This window comes from Panthera onca, chromosome D1, assembly GCF_046562875.1.
Source record: "Panthera onca isolate mPanOnc1 chromosome D1, mPanOnc1 haplotype 2, whole genome shotgun sequence".
Classification (NCBI taxonomy): domain Eukaryota; kingdom Metazoa; phylum Chordata; class Mammalia; order Carnivora; family Felidae; genus Panthera; species Panthera onca.
Genome location: NC_138348.1, coordinates 96,413,078 through 96,428,210, shown reverse-complemented (window position 1 = coordinate 96,428,210; position 15,133 = coordinate 96,413,078). Strand labels below are relative to the sequence as shown.

General features: G+C 47.9%; 1 protein-coding gene and 1 long non-coding RNA gene across 2 annotated transcripts in view; both read left to right on the top strand.

The window, feature by feature from the left end:
* The window catches only part of SORL1 (sortilin related receptor 1), a 168,643-nt gene that overhangs the window by 48,344 nt on the left and 105,166 nt on the right, over positions 1-15,133 (top strand). The window contains exons 7-11 of the mRNA XM_078432861.2: positions 4,649-4,750; positions 6,244-6,413; positions 11,647-11,839; positions 14,714-14,831; positions 15,045-15,118. Of these exons, the coding sequence (XP_078288987.2) occupies positions 4,649-4,750; positions 6,244-6,413; positions 11,647-11,839; positions 14,714-14,831; positions 15,045-15,118 (657 nt within the window). The remainder of the gene's footprint in view (positions 1-4,648; positions 4,751-6,243; positions 6,414-11,646; positions 11,840-14,713; positions 14,832-15,044; positions 15,119-15,133) is intronic.
* On the top strand, positions 7,491-11,604 carry LOC132661003 (uncharacterized). The gene is made up of 2 exons (XR_014135316.1): positions 7,491-7,559; positions 7,599-11,604. It is a non-coding gene; the product is annotated as an uncharacterized LOC132661003 (long non-coding RNA).

Below are 15,133 nucleotides of genomic sequence, written 5' to 3'. Positions count from 1 at the left end.
GCTGTAGCCCGAGAGCTTCTGAATTGGTGTCCATCATGTGCCTTGGGGTCCCTCATTCTCTGGCCACTTTTCTCTGTGAAACTGTGAATTGAATAGCTCACTGTGACATCCTTTGGCCTTTACTCAGCAAGAATGCATCATTTATTTAGATCTGTTCTTGCTCTTTTCTCCTTGATGTCTCATTTCCTTTTTTTGCTTTTTTTTAAATGTTTATTCATTTTTGAGAGAGAGAGAGAGAGAACGAGTGGGGGAGGAGCAGAAAGAGAGGGAGATACAGAATCCAAAGCAGGCTCCAGGCTCTGAGCTGTCAGCACAGAGCCCAACGCGGGGCTCGAACCCACAAACCACGAGATCATGACCTGAGCCAACGTCGGACGTTTAACCGACTGAGCTGCCGAGGCACCCCTCCTTTTTTTGCTCTTGACCTAATCTCAAACATGAATGCAAGTGCGCCCTCTGAAATTCAGATTATTCAGATACACATTTATTTTTCCTTGTCAGAATGAAAACACTAAGTGAAAAAAAATCATCGTAAATTCTCAGACCCTATAATATTGGCAATAAGTTGAAACATTTAAGTAACCTCGGATGCTGGTGAAAGTGTTTGTGTTGGGAGATGCGTTAACTGTGGGCTTTTCAGGAAGGCTATTTCTTCCGTCAAAAATGAAAATTTTGACCTAGGAGCTTTAAGAATGGCATCCTACATATATTCTTATGTAGTTCTGAAAAAGGGAATATATACAAGCATAGTCACCGAAAAGTACTTCTGGAGATAACACCAGTGCCCGTGAGCTGTTAAATGGAAGATGTCTAAGAGCCTCTGTTAACGAAAAAAAGTTGAATTGCATAGCAGTATTTTTATCACTATCTACTCTGTATATAGAAAATAAAATTGCATGTATCCAGTTTGCATTGTGTTTGGATACTGGTAACAGACTAGAAATGAAAGTGGCTTAATGAAGACAGAGGCTTCTTTTTCTCGCATCAGTGCTGCCTCGAGGTTGGCAATCTAGGGCTGGTATGTCGGTGCCCTGCTGTCATGGGGGACCCAGACCTCTCTCTTCCTTTTCCACCAACCTGGCTAATGATTTCCATTCTCAAGGTTCCCTCTTGGTCCGAGACATCTGTAGTAGCCTTTAAGTCTTTATGGGAGTTAGGAAGAGTGAGGACAGGTAGAAAGGCCAAAGTAAGACCGCTTCCAGCTGATTCCATCCCTTTAAGCAGCCTTCCGAGAAAGCCAATACCACGTTTCTGTTTATACCCATCGATTAGCACACAGTCACATGGCCACATGAGATTACGCACAAGGCAGAGGACCCTAGTGGTTTATTTGGGGTGGCAGTCAAGGTCCTGGTGCTAAGGAGAAAGGAATCATGGGTGTTGGGTAAGTGTCGCCGGGTCTGTCACTATATAAATATGCTTTCAGGCATGATGGCACAGAATACTTCTGTAAGCACCCATGAGAGCCCGTTACCACTGGGTACCCTGGGGAGCAGAGTAGGAGGAGAGAGTGAGGGGAGGGAGAGCGTCTGCATTTTACCTTCTATCCGGCTGTACTGTTGGCTATTTCTTTCTCAGGAGCACGTTTTACTTCTACAATTGTGGTAAAGAGAAACTCAACAACCACAGAAACCCGTGGTTCATTAAGGAAAGTATTAGATCATCTATCTGATAATCCATAGTGTGCCACAGTTTCATTGTTAATGTGTTTCTTGGTGGCAGGAAAGTATTACGGTAACTCCTTAAGAGGACCTGAGGAGCAAGCCGGAATGTCCAGGCTTAGGAATCATCATGGTCCCAGAAGGAAGTGGGACAGATGTGTTTTGAGGTTTCTTGTGACCTTTGTATTCTGTGACTTACTGCATTTATGGAGTAAGACTGGGCTTGGTATGAGTTCTCAATTCTCCTGCTGACCAACAGCGCGCATTAAGAACGCTTACTGGGGGCGCCTGGGTGGCTCAGTCGGTTAAGCGTCCGACTTCGGCTCAGGTCATGATCTCACACTTCGTGGGTTTGAGCCCCGCGTCGAGCTCTGTGCTGACGGCTCAGAGCCTGGAGCCTGCTTCAGATTCTGTGTCTCCCTCTCTCTCTGCCCCTCCCCCACTCGCTCTCTGTCTCCCTCTCTCTCAAAATTAAATAAACATTAAAAAAAAAAAAAAAAGAACGCTTACCTGATGATGGGCCCTCGTGTCACTGAGAAAAGTGGCTCCTTTCTAAGGTATAACCACAGTAGGAAGTAGTAAAACATAAAGCATAAAATAAAAGTGTGTGTTTCACTGACATCTGTGTATTCATGTATATTAATAGGGATTTATATAGGGTAACTTAAATGAATCCTCTGACCTTTATAAATAGCTATAAAATTTTATTGACTCAAAGAGGGCTTTTGGAATTTATGCCTAATGGTTTTGCTGGGCACTGTTTCCTCGTTCAGGTAATACGTTCTGCGTTTTTAACGATCCTGTCGTTTCCTGTGGCCCCATACGGAGTACAAGCCATTAACATGGTTTCCAGTGTGCCATTTTGGAAAGGCGGTGTTTTGCGCCTCCGTACCTGGCTTCTGTAAAACAAACTATTTTCAACCATTTGTTCGGGGTGTGGTTTGAACATATGAGTATATATATGGCTCCGATGAATCAAGAATAACTTCGTGTCCAGCGGCTTGCTTTTCCAGCGGTGTTTATTGGGCGTATATTGGCACAGGGGATTCAGTTGTTACAGTTAAGAGCAATTGGTATGTTTCTTACTCTGTAGGAGTTTGAAGTCTGTAATAAACAGTAGCAACATAGCCAAAGGTAAACGAAGCCAAATTAACCCCTTCTGGCTGGGGAATCCCACCGTTCCGCTGAGCTCAATCGTCATCTGCGTGATTACGTCCACACGGAGGGCGCGTCTCCATTTCTGTCCGGATAGACGTGCGACATTTGCTGTCAGTGCTCAGTCCCATGCTTTGAGAGCTGGGAAAAAAAAAACCACCTTGAGCCTCTATAGTGGTTCTCCTTTTTTGAATCATTGACTCATTGGAGAACCTGGTAAAAAGCGTGTATCTCCCTGGTAGGATAAATGACAGCATCTACACAAACTATTCGCATATGTGTTTACAAGGTTCCTGGACCATTGAATCCCGTCGACAGAGAAGTTCTGATGCTGAGCAGCTTCTCATTTTCATAGATGAATAAGCTGAGACCTGGAGAAACTGAGTGAATTCCTGATAGTGATTTCATGCACATTTTCAAGATTCCACAGCTGCACTTTGGTGTCTCTAACACAGTGTGTTGTGGCCAATGTCCTGTGGAAATGCCCGGTGCTCTACCCAAGAAAACACATCCCGGCAAAAACGTTCATCAGTGAGAAGTGTTAAAAGATTGAAAAGTAGGAGCAGTGAAGGTTTCCTCAACTCTGTGCAAGTTAAAGCCAGGTGTCACCGAGAAAAAGTGACTCCTTTCTTTTTTCTTTTTTTTTTTTTTTTAAAGTTTGTTCATTTCTTTTGAGAGAGAGAGTGAGAGAGCACAAGCAGGTGAGAGGCAGAGAGAAGGAGAGACAGAATCTTAAGCAGGTTCTACGCCATCAGTGCAGAGCCCCATATGGGGCTTGAACTCATGATCCGTGAGATCTCGACCTGAGCCGAGATTAAGAGTCAGACACTTAACCGACTGAGCCGCCCAGGTAGCCTGAAAAGTGGCTCCTTTTTAAGGTACAACCACAATGGGAAGTAATAACATATAAAGTATAAAAAGGTGTGTTTCACTGACATCTGTGTATTCATATATATTTATAGGGGTATAAATAGGGTAATCTAAATGAATCCTCTGACCTTTAGAACCTGTAACCTGAAAATAGGGAAAGAACAGGGAATAAGTTAAAAAAAATTTTTTTTTTAATGTTTAAGAGAGAGAGAGAGAGGGAGAGACAGAGCGTGAGTAGGGGAGGGGCAGAGAAAGAGGGAGACACAGAATCTGAAGCAGGTTCCAGGCTCTGAGCTGTCAGCACAGAGCCCGACGCGGGGCTCGAACCCACGAACCGTGAGATCATGACCTAAGCTGAAGTCAGACACTTAACCGACTGAGCCACCCGGGTGCCCCAATGTGTATTTATTTTTAAGAGAGAGACAGAGTGCGAGCGGGGGAGGGGCAGAGAGCCAGGGAGACACAGAATCGGAAGCAGGCTCCAGGCTCTCAGCTGTCAGCACAGGGCCCGACGCGGGGCTCGAACCCATGAACTACGAGATCATGACCTGAGCTGAGGTTGGATGCTTAACCAACTGAGCCACCTAGGCGCCCCAGGGAATAGGTTTTATATGCGTGGTGTGTGGCTGACCTCACCCTGTGCTGCACTGGGGAGCTGTCGGGGTTAAGCCTCCACCCCCACTCCCAAACCTAGCTTCAGCCACGGGACCATCTTCCCTTCCTCCTTATCTGGTGTTAGGGAGTATCTAGTACCTGTCGGAGACCAGTTGTCTGGGATGAAGGTCATGCAGCCTGAGCCGCGGCCTGAACACAAACGTTGCAAAAATGTGCATTTGCAGTCACACTGTTTTGTGCTTTTGGTAGAAATAGAGGGGTCTGACTTCTCCGTTTTGCTTCTTCGCTTATTTTGAGAGGCCGAAACGTGGCACAATTGACATTTCCCCCCTCCTTTTCCTTGGCAGCATCTCCTGGGCAGTCCGCAGCCGTCTTCTGTCCAGCTCTGGGTCTCCTTTGGCCGGAAGCCCATGCGAGCGGCCCAGTTTGTCACAAGACATCCTATTAATGTGAGTGGGGTCCGCTTGGGGGTGGAAAGAAGTGTATCGTCCCCATGTAGGGTTCGGGGGAAGGGTGTTGGAGGAATGTCCTTCTGGGTAGGCGTTGGATGGAATCCCCCTGCATTCACTTGCTAGATGGGTCTCTAGAAAGAACCATTATGCTTTGGCCATCTTGGTCTGTTTTCTCCCTCTTCCCTGTTTGAAGCACAACTCAACGGGAGCCTTCATTTGCTTTATGTGGAGAGGGATTGGCGGGGAGGTTTGGGACCGGAGTCCGTGGGCTCAGTGTGCCAGTACTGAAGGATTGGGGAGCTAGTGACCACAGTTATTGATGAGGCACCTGCTGTGTTGCTCACAGATGGCCGGGTTCCAAAACAGGATAAGATTTGGGTCCCACCCCTTTAGAAACACACAGGTTGGACGTGCGGAGAATCGAGCCGAGGAGGAAATCATATGTGGTCAAACGCTTGACTCCCACATGTGTGTGTTAGCACGTAGAGATCAATAGGGACGATCTGCATCGGCTGGGGTCATCAGAGAGGTGACCACAGGCAGGAGGTGGCATTTAAAAAAAAAATTTTTTTTTTTATGTTTATTCATTTTTGAGAGAGAGAGAGAGAGAGAGAGAGAGAGAGAGAGACAGAACATGAGCGGGGGAGGGGCAGAAAGAGAGGGAGACAGAATCTGAAGCAGGCTCCAGGGTCTGAGCTGTCAACATAGAGCTTGACGTGGGGTTTGAACTCATGGACCATGAGATCAAGACCTGAGCCAAAGTTGGGTGCCCAACCGACTGAGCCACCCAGGCTCCAAAGGTGGCATTTTTTTTTTTAATGTTTATTTATTTCGAGAAAGAGAGAGAGAGAGTGCATGTGCCTGAGTGGGGGAGGGGCAGAGAGAAAGAATCTCAAGCAGGCTCCATGCACAGCCCAACACCAGGCTCAATCCCTTGAGATCATGACCTGAGCCGAAACCAGTCGGACACAACCAACTGAGACGCCCAGGCGCTCCGGGAGGTGGCATTTGAAGGCCTTGCCTTTAGCAGCGGGCGTGGTGGCAGGCTGGTAGCTCAGGTGGAGAACATTCTTATCAATTCTTTGCTTTTTATGGGTTCCGCCTTCCTTTGGTACCTTAGAGACAATGCAAGGAAAGGAAATGCACATTAATGTGTATCGTGCTTTGTACTAATGATAGATCTCCTGGGAAAAAGAGGGAGGAGACATTATTAACTACAAAGAGGTTCTAAGGTCATTTACGGAGTCCCGCGGCCCACTCTTTCGTGCCCCATTTGCCAGTAAGGGGCTTACTCCAGCTACAGGGCATCCTCAGCCCCTCGACAGAGAAAGCTGGCTAAGCCTTCACCAAGCTTTGGAAGCTGTCCATGGGCTCCGGGCCTACACCTGTCCTTGGGACATTTGGAAGTCATTACTTTAGCGTCCATAAGGAAAGCCCACTACGCGGGTGTGTTTTTTGACTTGTGCGTTTTTTGGTTCTTGATTCCAAAGGAATATTACATCGCAGATGCCTCCGAGGACCAGGTATTTGTGTGCGTCAGTCATAGTAACAGCCGCACCAACTTGTACATCTCGGAGGCAGAAGGGCTGAAATTCTCCCTGTCCTTGGAGAACGTGCTGTATTATAGCCCAGGAGGGGCGGGCAGTGACACGCTGGTGAGGTAAGATGATGAGTCCCTCCCCTGCTTTCTTACATCGCTGCAGCCCCCACCATCACGTTGGGTGTTTTTCACCGTTACCTGAGCATTTGGACTCACCTGGTGAGTTTTTGGAAAGCCCGATGCCTGGCTTGTGGTGCTGTTTAACCACTTTGGGGTGTGGCTGGGGTAGGAAGATTAAAACAATTTTTGGGTAATGTTTATTTATTTTGGAGAGACAGAGCACAAGTGGGGGAGGGACAGAGAGAGAGAGGGAGACACAGAATCTGAAATAGGCTCTGAGCTGTCAGCACAGAATCCGATGCGGGGCTCGAACTCGAACAGCGAGATTGAGCTGTCAGCACAGAATCCGATGCGGGGCTCGAACTCGGGAACAGCGAGATCACGACCTGAGCCAGAGTCAGACACTTAACTGACTGAGCCACCCAGGCGCCCCTGGGGTATGAAGATGTTAAAAAGCCCTCGGGGGGATTTGGATGTGATGCCAAGGCTGAGCATGTGTCAAGCCCTCCCTGGGTTCCTGTCCTTCAGTTGTCTGGCTTTGCGGTCTCTGAGTCAGTGGGAAGAAGCACTTGGAAAATGTCAAGCTGTCATGGGTAGGCTGGTGTGGGTAGCCATGGGGCCTGGCCTCCAAGTGACTCAGGTTAATTGACATTTTTTTTTTTTTCTTACTGTAATTGCAAACATTACTCTGTGGGTGTCTATGGGAAGGGACCCGTCTGGTGAAGCTGGCTGGAGGGCAGCGAGGTCTGGCTCTGAGGCCACGACCACCAGGTCAGAGGGCTTGGGATTGCCGTCCATGGTCTCTCATCAGGCTGGTGATTGATGCGGTCACCACTTCTCTCAACAAGGACACGGCTGCTCTGGGCCAGAGCTTGTTCCAGGCACCGCAGTGAGATCACGTGACCAGTGACAAAAAGTCAAAACAGGGCCCCCGTTCCATGGAGCTTTTGTTCTCACTGGGGGAAGACAGAACATAGACGGATATGTGATTTGCGGGGTGATGGGGAGTGCTGGGAAGCAAAGGGAAGCAAGTTCAGAGGGCGGGATTATGAGCGTGTTGTTTCGTATAGGCTGGTCATGGAAGGCTGTTCTAGGACAGTGACATTTCAGCAGGTGCCTGAGTTATGTGAGGGAGGGAAGAGGCAGGTACCTGGGGAAGGGCACATAACTCAGCAGGTGCCTGAGTTATGTGAGGGAGGGAAGGGCAGGGAGAGGGAACAGCATGCACAGAGGCTGTGAGGTTGGGCGCTGTTGGTTTATTTTAGGAGCGGTGAGAAGGCCAGAGTGGATCCAACAGCTGGAGGAGGAGGGAGAGAACCCAAGATATGGGATCTAAGAGAGCAGGGCTCAGATTGTAGAAGGACTTCGAGAGCATGCAGAGAACTTGCTTTTTCTTCTTTCTAAGCGGCATGTGGAGGGTTTTGACCGGAAGATGGACATGGTCTGATTTAACCCCTTACATTGTTTAAAACCATTTTAAACACTGTGAATCGCATTATATAAAGGAGAGCACACGAAACATAAATGGACAGTGTTATCAATAATTTCAGGTGAACACTCCTGTGACTTATCTTTGAAAGAAGCCATCTGGATGCTGTGTGCAACGCAGACTCTGGAAAGATTCTGGGAAGCAGAATGGGAAGATTCTGGGAAGCAGTGTTAGAGAAATCCAGGCCAAGTGGGGATGGCTGTGGGCTGGGCCCAGGGCAGTAGTGGCGGAGATGAGGGAAATGGGCAAATTCTGATCCTTTGCTGGTAGATTTGCTGCTCGGCTCTGGAGAGTCAGGGGCCCACTGCTGCCTGGGCTGGGCCATTGGCAGAATGATGCCCGGTGCGGAGTCAGGGAGTCAGGGAGGGCTGGGTGAAGGGCAGGTGTTGGGGGAAAAAAGCAAGACTTCGGATCTGGACTCACCAGGTTGGATGTGCCTGTTGGATGCCCACGGGGAGAACTTTCTACGTGGTCTCTGCTAGTGCTTTTCCACTCCCTGTTTCGGCTCTTTTGGAGGTGTGTCCTATTTTATGCCTTACTTTCCGCCCCCCCAGTATAAACTCACGAGTCATTTATTATTCAGTGTGTGTTAATGTGTTCTAAACCGTTCCTACCATGATTCAGCCTCAGATTTTTCTGGTTTGGTCAGTGGCAGGCTCTTTGGCCTGGTTCCTGTGTCCTTTTTGTTTTCTTTTTAAAATAATTTATCGAGGTGGAATTCACATAACATTAGCTTACGTATTACCCGTTACATACATATCAGATACATATATATCTGATCTATATATATTAACGTTTAGTTTTGAGAGATCGAGAGTGAGTGGGGGGAGGGGCAGAGAGAGAGGGAGACAGAATCCAAAGCAGGCTTCAGGCTCTGAGCTGTCAGCACAGAGCCCGACGCGGGGCTCGAACTCACGGACCATGAGATCGTGACCTGAGCCGAAGCGGGACGCTCAACCGACTGAGCCACCCGGGCGCCCCTCCTTCCTTTTATTATAATTAAAACTATAAGCCATTATTCCTCAGGCCTTGTATAGATTCTGGGTTTTTTTTGCCCCCCTCACCTTTGAGAGCCTCTGGCTGTGGAGCAGGTAAATCCCAGCTTGCGGAAGGTTTCCTTATCCTCCACATTCGTCAGGTAATCAGGACAGAGATCTCAGGGCAGAGCTGAAGCCAGAAGCCGAGGAGAGCGGCTCCCCAGGAGGCAGTAAGCTCAGTTATGTGACCGTATGTCCCTGTCATACACACGCACGGTCCTTTATTTGGTCACAAAGGTCACTACCGCCCTGCCTGAGCATACGATCCAGTTCGGAAATTGGAAACAGATTTATGTATACACTCACAGACCAACACAGGCTCAGCCTTCTGGTCGCTCTCCTCAGATTTTATCTCACGACTGGAGATCTTCGGATAAGCTCCGTTGAGTCCAGTTTTGTCACCCACTTCTCCCATCTCAGCAAGATGAAATGGGATAAGGGTGAGTGAGCGGATTAGGTGGGCAGGCTGATTAAGAAAAACAGCACGGCACAAAGCAAAACAAAACACAGCACTTCTGTGGTATTTGAAATGAGTTGTTCTTTGGACGCAATAGGAAGAGTGCCAAAGAACCGATCCTAACTTGCTTTGAGAGCTGGAGAAGGAGTTCCTAACGGGGTGACCCTGGCACTGGGGGGATGGGCAGAGCAGAAATGTCATGGAAAGTGATGTCTGGGTGGAGGACCAGGTGTGGAGAGGCGATGTCAGGCCTGGTGGGGGGCAACTGAGGAGAACCTCAGATGAGGGCGAGGCGGCCTTGGGTTCTGCCGGGAGGGTGGTCGAGTGGCCCTGGTGCGTGGCCGGGGAGCAGGGGAAGGTGCTGTCGTGAGGGCTAACGAGAAGAAATGTAGGAAAACGGATGAACAGAGGGCGCTCGGGGAGAGGTGAGTTGTCGCAGGGCCAAAAGGGAGCCGACAGGACAGTCTGGGGAGCGTGTGAGGCACAGAGGACAGGTTTCTGCTTGGATCCAAGAGCCAAAAATTCCAGGGGAATGACCAGAGGGAACAAGCAGGGCTCTTTTGATGAGAGAAACCCAGACCTCCCGAATGCGTGAAGGAAGCCAGTGGAGCAGCTTCATGATGATGGAATCCAACACCGTATTGCTGAGGCAAACAGGGAGCAGGTAGATGATAGATCTTGAACCGATTTCCAAAGCAGCAACCAAAACATAACTCCAGGAGACCTAAGGAAACCACATGTCAGAATATGTGGTCTCAACACCCGTATCTTACTTAGGATTGTGCTCCGTCTCTCACCCTGAGGTAGCTTTGTCAGTGCTTTTTAAAAATGTTCTTTTTCAGGGGCGCCTGGTGGCCTCAGTCGGTTAAGCGTCCGACTTGGGCTCAGGTCATGATCTCATGACCAGTGAGTTCGAGTCCTGGATGGGGCTCTGACCGCTCAGAGTCTGCTTCGGATTCCCTCTCTCTCTCTCTCTCTCTCTCTCTTTCTTTCTGTGCCCCTCCCCCGTTCACACTCTGTCTCTCTCTGTGTCTCGAAGATGAATAAACATTAAAAAAAAAAATTCAAAAATTTCCTCGTCTGCCTCAGAGCCTGGAGCGTGCTTCTTTCTGTCTGAGGAGGCCAAGCACCCAACCAGCTCAAGATTTATACAGCAGATCATGGAAGAAAGCACTTCTGCGTTTTGTTTTGTTTTGTTTTGTTTTGTTTTATTTTGTGTTTAAACAAAGCCCAGTGGCTCAGAACCCTTCTAAATAAAGGACACACTTCCAGTTTTGAAAGCCACGTGTGAAGTCTGGTTAGCGCTTCTCCGCGATCTGTCGCATTTGAATCCTGTGGTACCATTTCAGTGCAGAACTGCTTTCCAGTGAAATCAGTGTCCTAGCATGGCAGTTCAGGCCTGGGAGGGCTTATTCTCTGCATCACTGTTACCAAGTAGAACCTCAAGTTTCTAGAACCATCCTCGCTCTGCATATGGCCTCCTTGGGTAGGGATTCTGCTCTGCTTTCTGACAGAAACCCTGTGGGCTTCTGTCCGATCAGCGTGTTGGATAATTAGTCGAAAGTGTAAGGCTGTGTAAGCTGTAACACCGTATTCCTGCAGTTGGGGTAAAGCCCCAGCTCTTCTATTAGCGTCTGGCAAAACCAGCTTATTGTTTCCCGTTGGCCGAGGCTCACCGGAGGATTTGCGGTGAATTTGTTAGTGAAGAACTGGGTGGGACCCTTCCATCAGCTTTCTGTGTTGTATTCAGCATTCTGAACTCCCTACCGAGGGGATCAGCATCCTGGCCTTCAAGGTTAAAAAACAATCACGTTAAAAAAAACCCAAAAAACCAACAGATTATTCAACTGTGACAAGGGACGGGGTGCTGTTACGTGCTACAATATGGGCGAATGTTGAAAACATGGGAAAGTAACCATAAAAAAGGCCACATGTTGCACGATTCCGATGATAATGAAACATCCAGAATAGGCAAACCTGGAGAGAGGAAAACTAGTGGCGAGGGCTTGCCAGGACCTGGGATGGGAAGGAGACGGGGAATGCTTGCCAATGGGTATGGGGTTTCTTTCTGAGACGCTGGAAAGGTTCTGGAACCAGATAGTGATGCTGGTACAACATAACGTTGCCAAGTGTACTTCATGCCATTGAGTTCTGTCCTTTAAAACAGTTAAGTTTTATGTTATTTACAATAAAAACATACCAAGGAAATGTCAATTCTGGTTCGCAGCTGTTTATTTTCTCTTACTGCAGGTATTTTGCAAACGAGCCATTTGCTGACTTCCACCGAGTGGAAGGGTTACAAGGAGTCTACATTGCTACTCTGATTAACGGTTCTATGAATGAGGAGAACATGAGATCAGTCATCACCTTTGACAAAGGTGGCACCTGGGAATTTCTTCAGGCTCCAGCCTTCACAGGATATGGAGAAAAAATCAATTGTGAGGTATCGATGCTTTCATCTTGTTTAGGCTTTTACTACAAATTTTTATGCGGCGATCTGCCCTTACAGTTCCCAAACTCAGCACCCAGGCACCCGGGGCTGCCGTGGTGAACTCCCAGGGGCACCTGGGATGTTTTTAAGTTTTTAAGGGAAACGCATGACAACGTGATATTTGTTCGTCACCCTGTGAAATGCTGTCTTGAGTTAGTTCCTAGTTTCAACATTACTTCATGCTGTATTTCTTTGGGAGGCATCGTTCCTTGGTGAAGCTGGATTTTCTAGCAGGTGATAAGATAAAAAGCAAGTGGGAAAATCAGGGTGGAGCAGGAAATGACATTGGTATGATTCTAAACTTTGAGAAGTTACGTAGTACCCATCAGGTACACATATCCCTTAATAAAGCAAATGTGGTTAAGAATGAAATAGAAATTTTGTTTTCTTTCTCTTTCTCTTTCTGTGTATATGTATATATGTGTGTGTATATATATGTGTGTGTGTGTACATGTATATATACGTATGTATATATATATTTTTTTTGAGTTATTAGAACATGTATACTTATTTAAGTTGCTTGGCCTTAACTACTTAAAAAACAAGCGTTGGTATTTCTTCTGGCCTGAGGCTGCTATAAAAAATTCATGGGGATACTAATTATGTTGTGAACCAGAAAAGTTTTGGAAACTCTGACATTTAAAGTCCCACATTTATGTGGAACTTGAAAAAAAAAAATGCTTTCTTTTTTTTTTTTTTTAATTTTTTTTTTTTTTTTAATGTTTATTTATTTTTGAGACAGAGGGAGACAGAGTGCGAGTGGGGAGGGGCATAGAGAGAGGGTGACACAGAATCTGAAACAGGCTCCGGGCTCTGAGCTGTCAGCACAGAGCCCGATGTGGGGCTCGAACCCATGAACCGTGAGATCATGACCTGAGCCGAAGCCGGACGCTTAACCGACTGAGCCCCCCGGGCGCCCCCAAAAATGCTTTCTTGAATAGAATTTAGGATTCTATAATTTTCCCAATCAGTGGCTCCATCTGAAAAGCTGAGAATATGCAAAGTATTAGTTGGTCTCACTAAAGGGTTCCCCCTCCCCTAGGTGGCTCCTTTCTTGTCCCTTGGAAGAACAGTGCGTTCTTGGCTTTGAGTTCCTTGGCCTTATGTGACACCCCACACCTCCACTTTCGCCTTGCACAAGGGATCTGGGGTATATAAAGTAGGTGGGCAGAAGGAACTCAGAAAAACTCGAGCGGCAGCAGTTCTTGGAAAAACCGTAAGAGTTAGACAGTCACCTGGTCTTTTGGGTTTTTGAATTTTGTTTGTCCACGATTGTGTCGACTCTACTGTATGCTGTATCTGTGGCCATTGGGAAATTTGTTTTGGAGGCTCTTGCTTTCCCCAGGCTTCTCGATTACTCTTCCCTATTTGGCAACAGGTTTCAGCTTACCGCATGGAGTCTAACTTGGGGAAGAGGCAGGCTATAAGTAGATAAGAGGCAAACATCCAGGTGCTTCTTTATTCAGGAGTGTCTTCTAGATTTGGGGAGTGTTTCGTGAGTCTATGTGGATGGGGGTGGGCTGCTTTTGAGTGTCTGCTGGGGGTCTGAGCCCTAGTTTTATAGAATTAGTGGTGTTGTTGAAACTCAGCTTAGGGGCGCCTGGGTGGCTCAGTCGGTTAAGCGTCCGACTTCAGCCCAGGTCACGATCTCGCGGTCCGTGAGTTCGAGCCCCGCGTCAGGCTCTGGGCTGACGGCTCAGAGCCTGGAGCCTGCTTCTGATTCTGTGTCTTCCTCTCTCTCTGCCCCTCCCCCGTTCATGCTCTGTCTCTCTCTGTCCCAAAAATAAATAAACGTTAAAAAAAATTAAAAAAAAAAAAAGAAACTCAGCTTATTCCCCTGACTCGTCTGTTTAGTTATGAGTTGTACAACAGTTGGTCGAGCTTTTCGTTTCTGCTTGTGAGTTTAGGTGGTGAAAGAACAGGTTGGTCGGCACATCTTTCTTTGAGACCCAGCCTAACTTGCTCCAGTTTTCATTTGCGAAACTGCGATGCCAGCAAGGTGGACGTTTGTTAGATCCTTTTTTTTTTATAAAAACCAGCGTATCTTGCAGACCATGTCAACTTTTACCTATTAACGTGAGCGCACCCAAGAGTTACCGTGTCTAGAACACCAGACGTGGCCGGATGACATTCGACCATCACATTCTGGCCAAGGGAACCGGGCCCGACCACACAGCAAACGGCTTTGTTTGCAGAACTGTTAAAATCTGGATGTGAAGTGGTGGAGGCGAGTTTGAGTAACTCGTTTTGCAGTGGACGTTCATCGCAGGGCCGGTTCTTGGGACGAATGCAGACTGCATCACAATTGTTTTCATGTGGATTTTTAGATCTCATGTGTTGTACATCTGGGAGCTTTATGACTTCTGATTCTTGGTGTTTCCTCTGACGGCGTTGCGTAAATCCTATTTGCAATTTATCTCTCCCGACTTAAACAACGAGTGCCCTGAAATCGTTTTCATTTCTCTTCGGTCCCAAATCACGTGAGAGTTATCTCTGGGTAATCTAGAGGGAGTGACAGCTTTCGATCTATTTGAGTTGACACTGATTTCTAATTGCCGTTCTCCGAGAGTCTCCGAAGGAATGTTTTAATTTTATTTTTCTCTTTTCTTCAGCGGGAGGCATTTGTGTGGTTCGGATAATCGCATCCACCTGGGGTGGGAGGGGGGACGGTGCGGGGACAGCTGGGGCGTGAGTTCTGGTTTCCTCTGGGCCAGATTCCCTTTTCGCTGTGTGTGGCCGCGGTGTCCTCACACGGGCCTCCGTGTTTTGGGGGAGCGGGAGGCATCCTGTCACGTGCTGATGGGGTCTGGAACTTGTGTCCCGTAGCTCGCCCAGGGCTGTTCCCTCCACCTGGCCCAGCGGCTCAGCCAGCTGCTCAACCTTCAGCTCCGGAGGATGCCCATCCTGTCCAAGGAGTCCGCTCCCGGGCTCATCATTGCCACCGGTAGGTCTGCTTTGCTGCTTCTCACTTAGGCCCTGAGCTCTTTGGTTACACGCAGCCGAATACGCGGTGACCACGGACACCTGCCGCGGCAGGTGCCGTTTGTGGTTTGGAGACGTTCTCAGTCGCTAAATACCACTTTGGATTCCTAGCTGGGCAAGGCGGGTATCTGACATATTCTTGAAATTGAAAGTCATTATTCCTCTTGCATTTCAGGGTCAGTGGGAAAGAACTTGGCAAGCAAGACGAACGTGTACATCTCCAGCAGTGCCGGAGCCCGATGGCGAGAGGTCAGCTTCACCCCT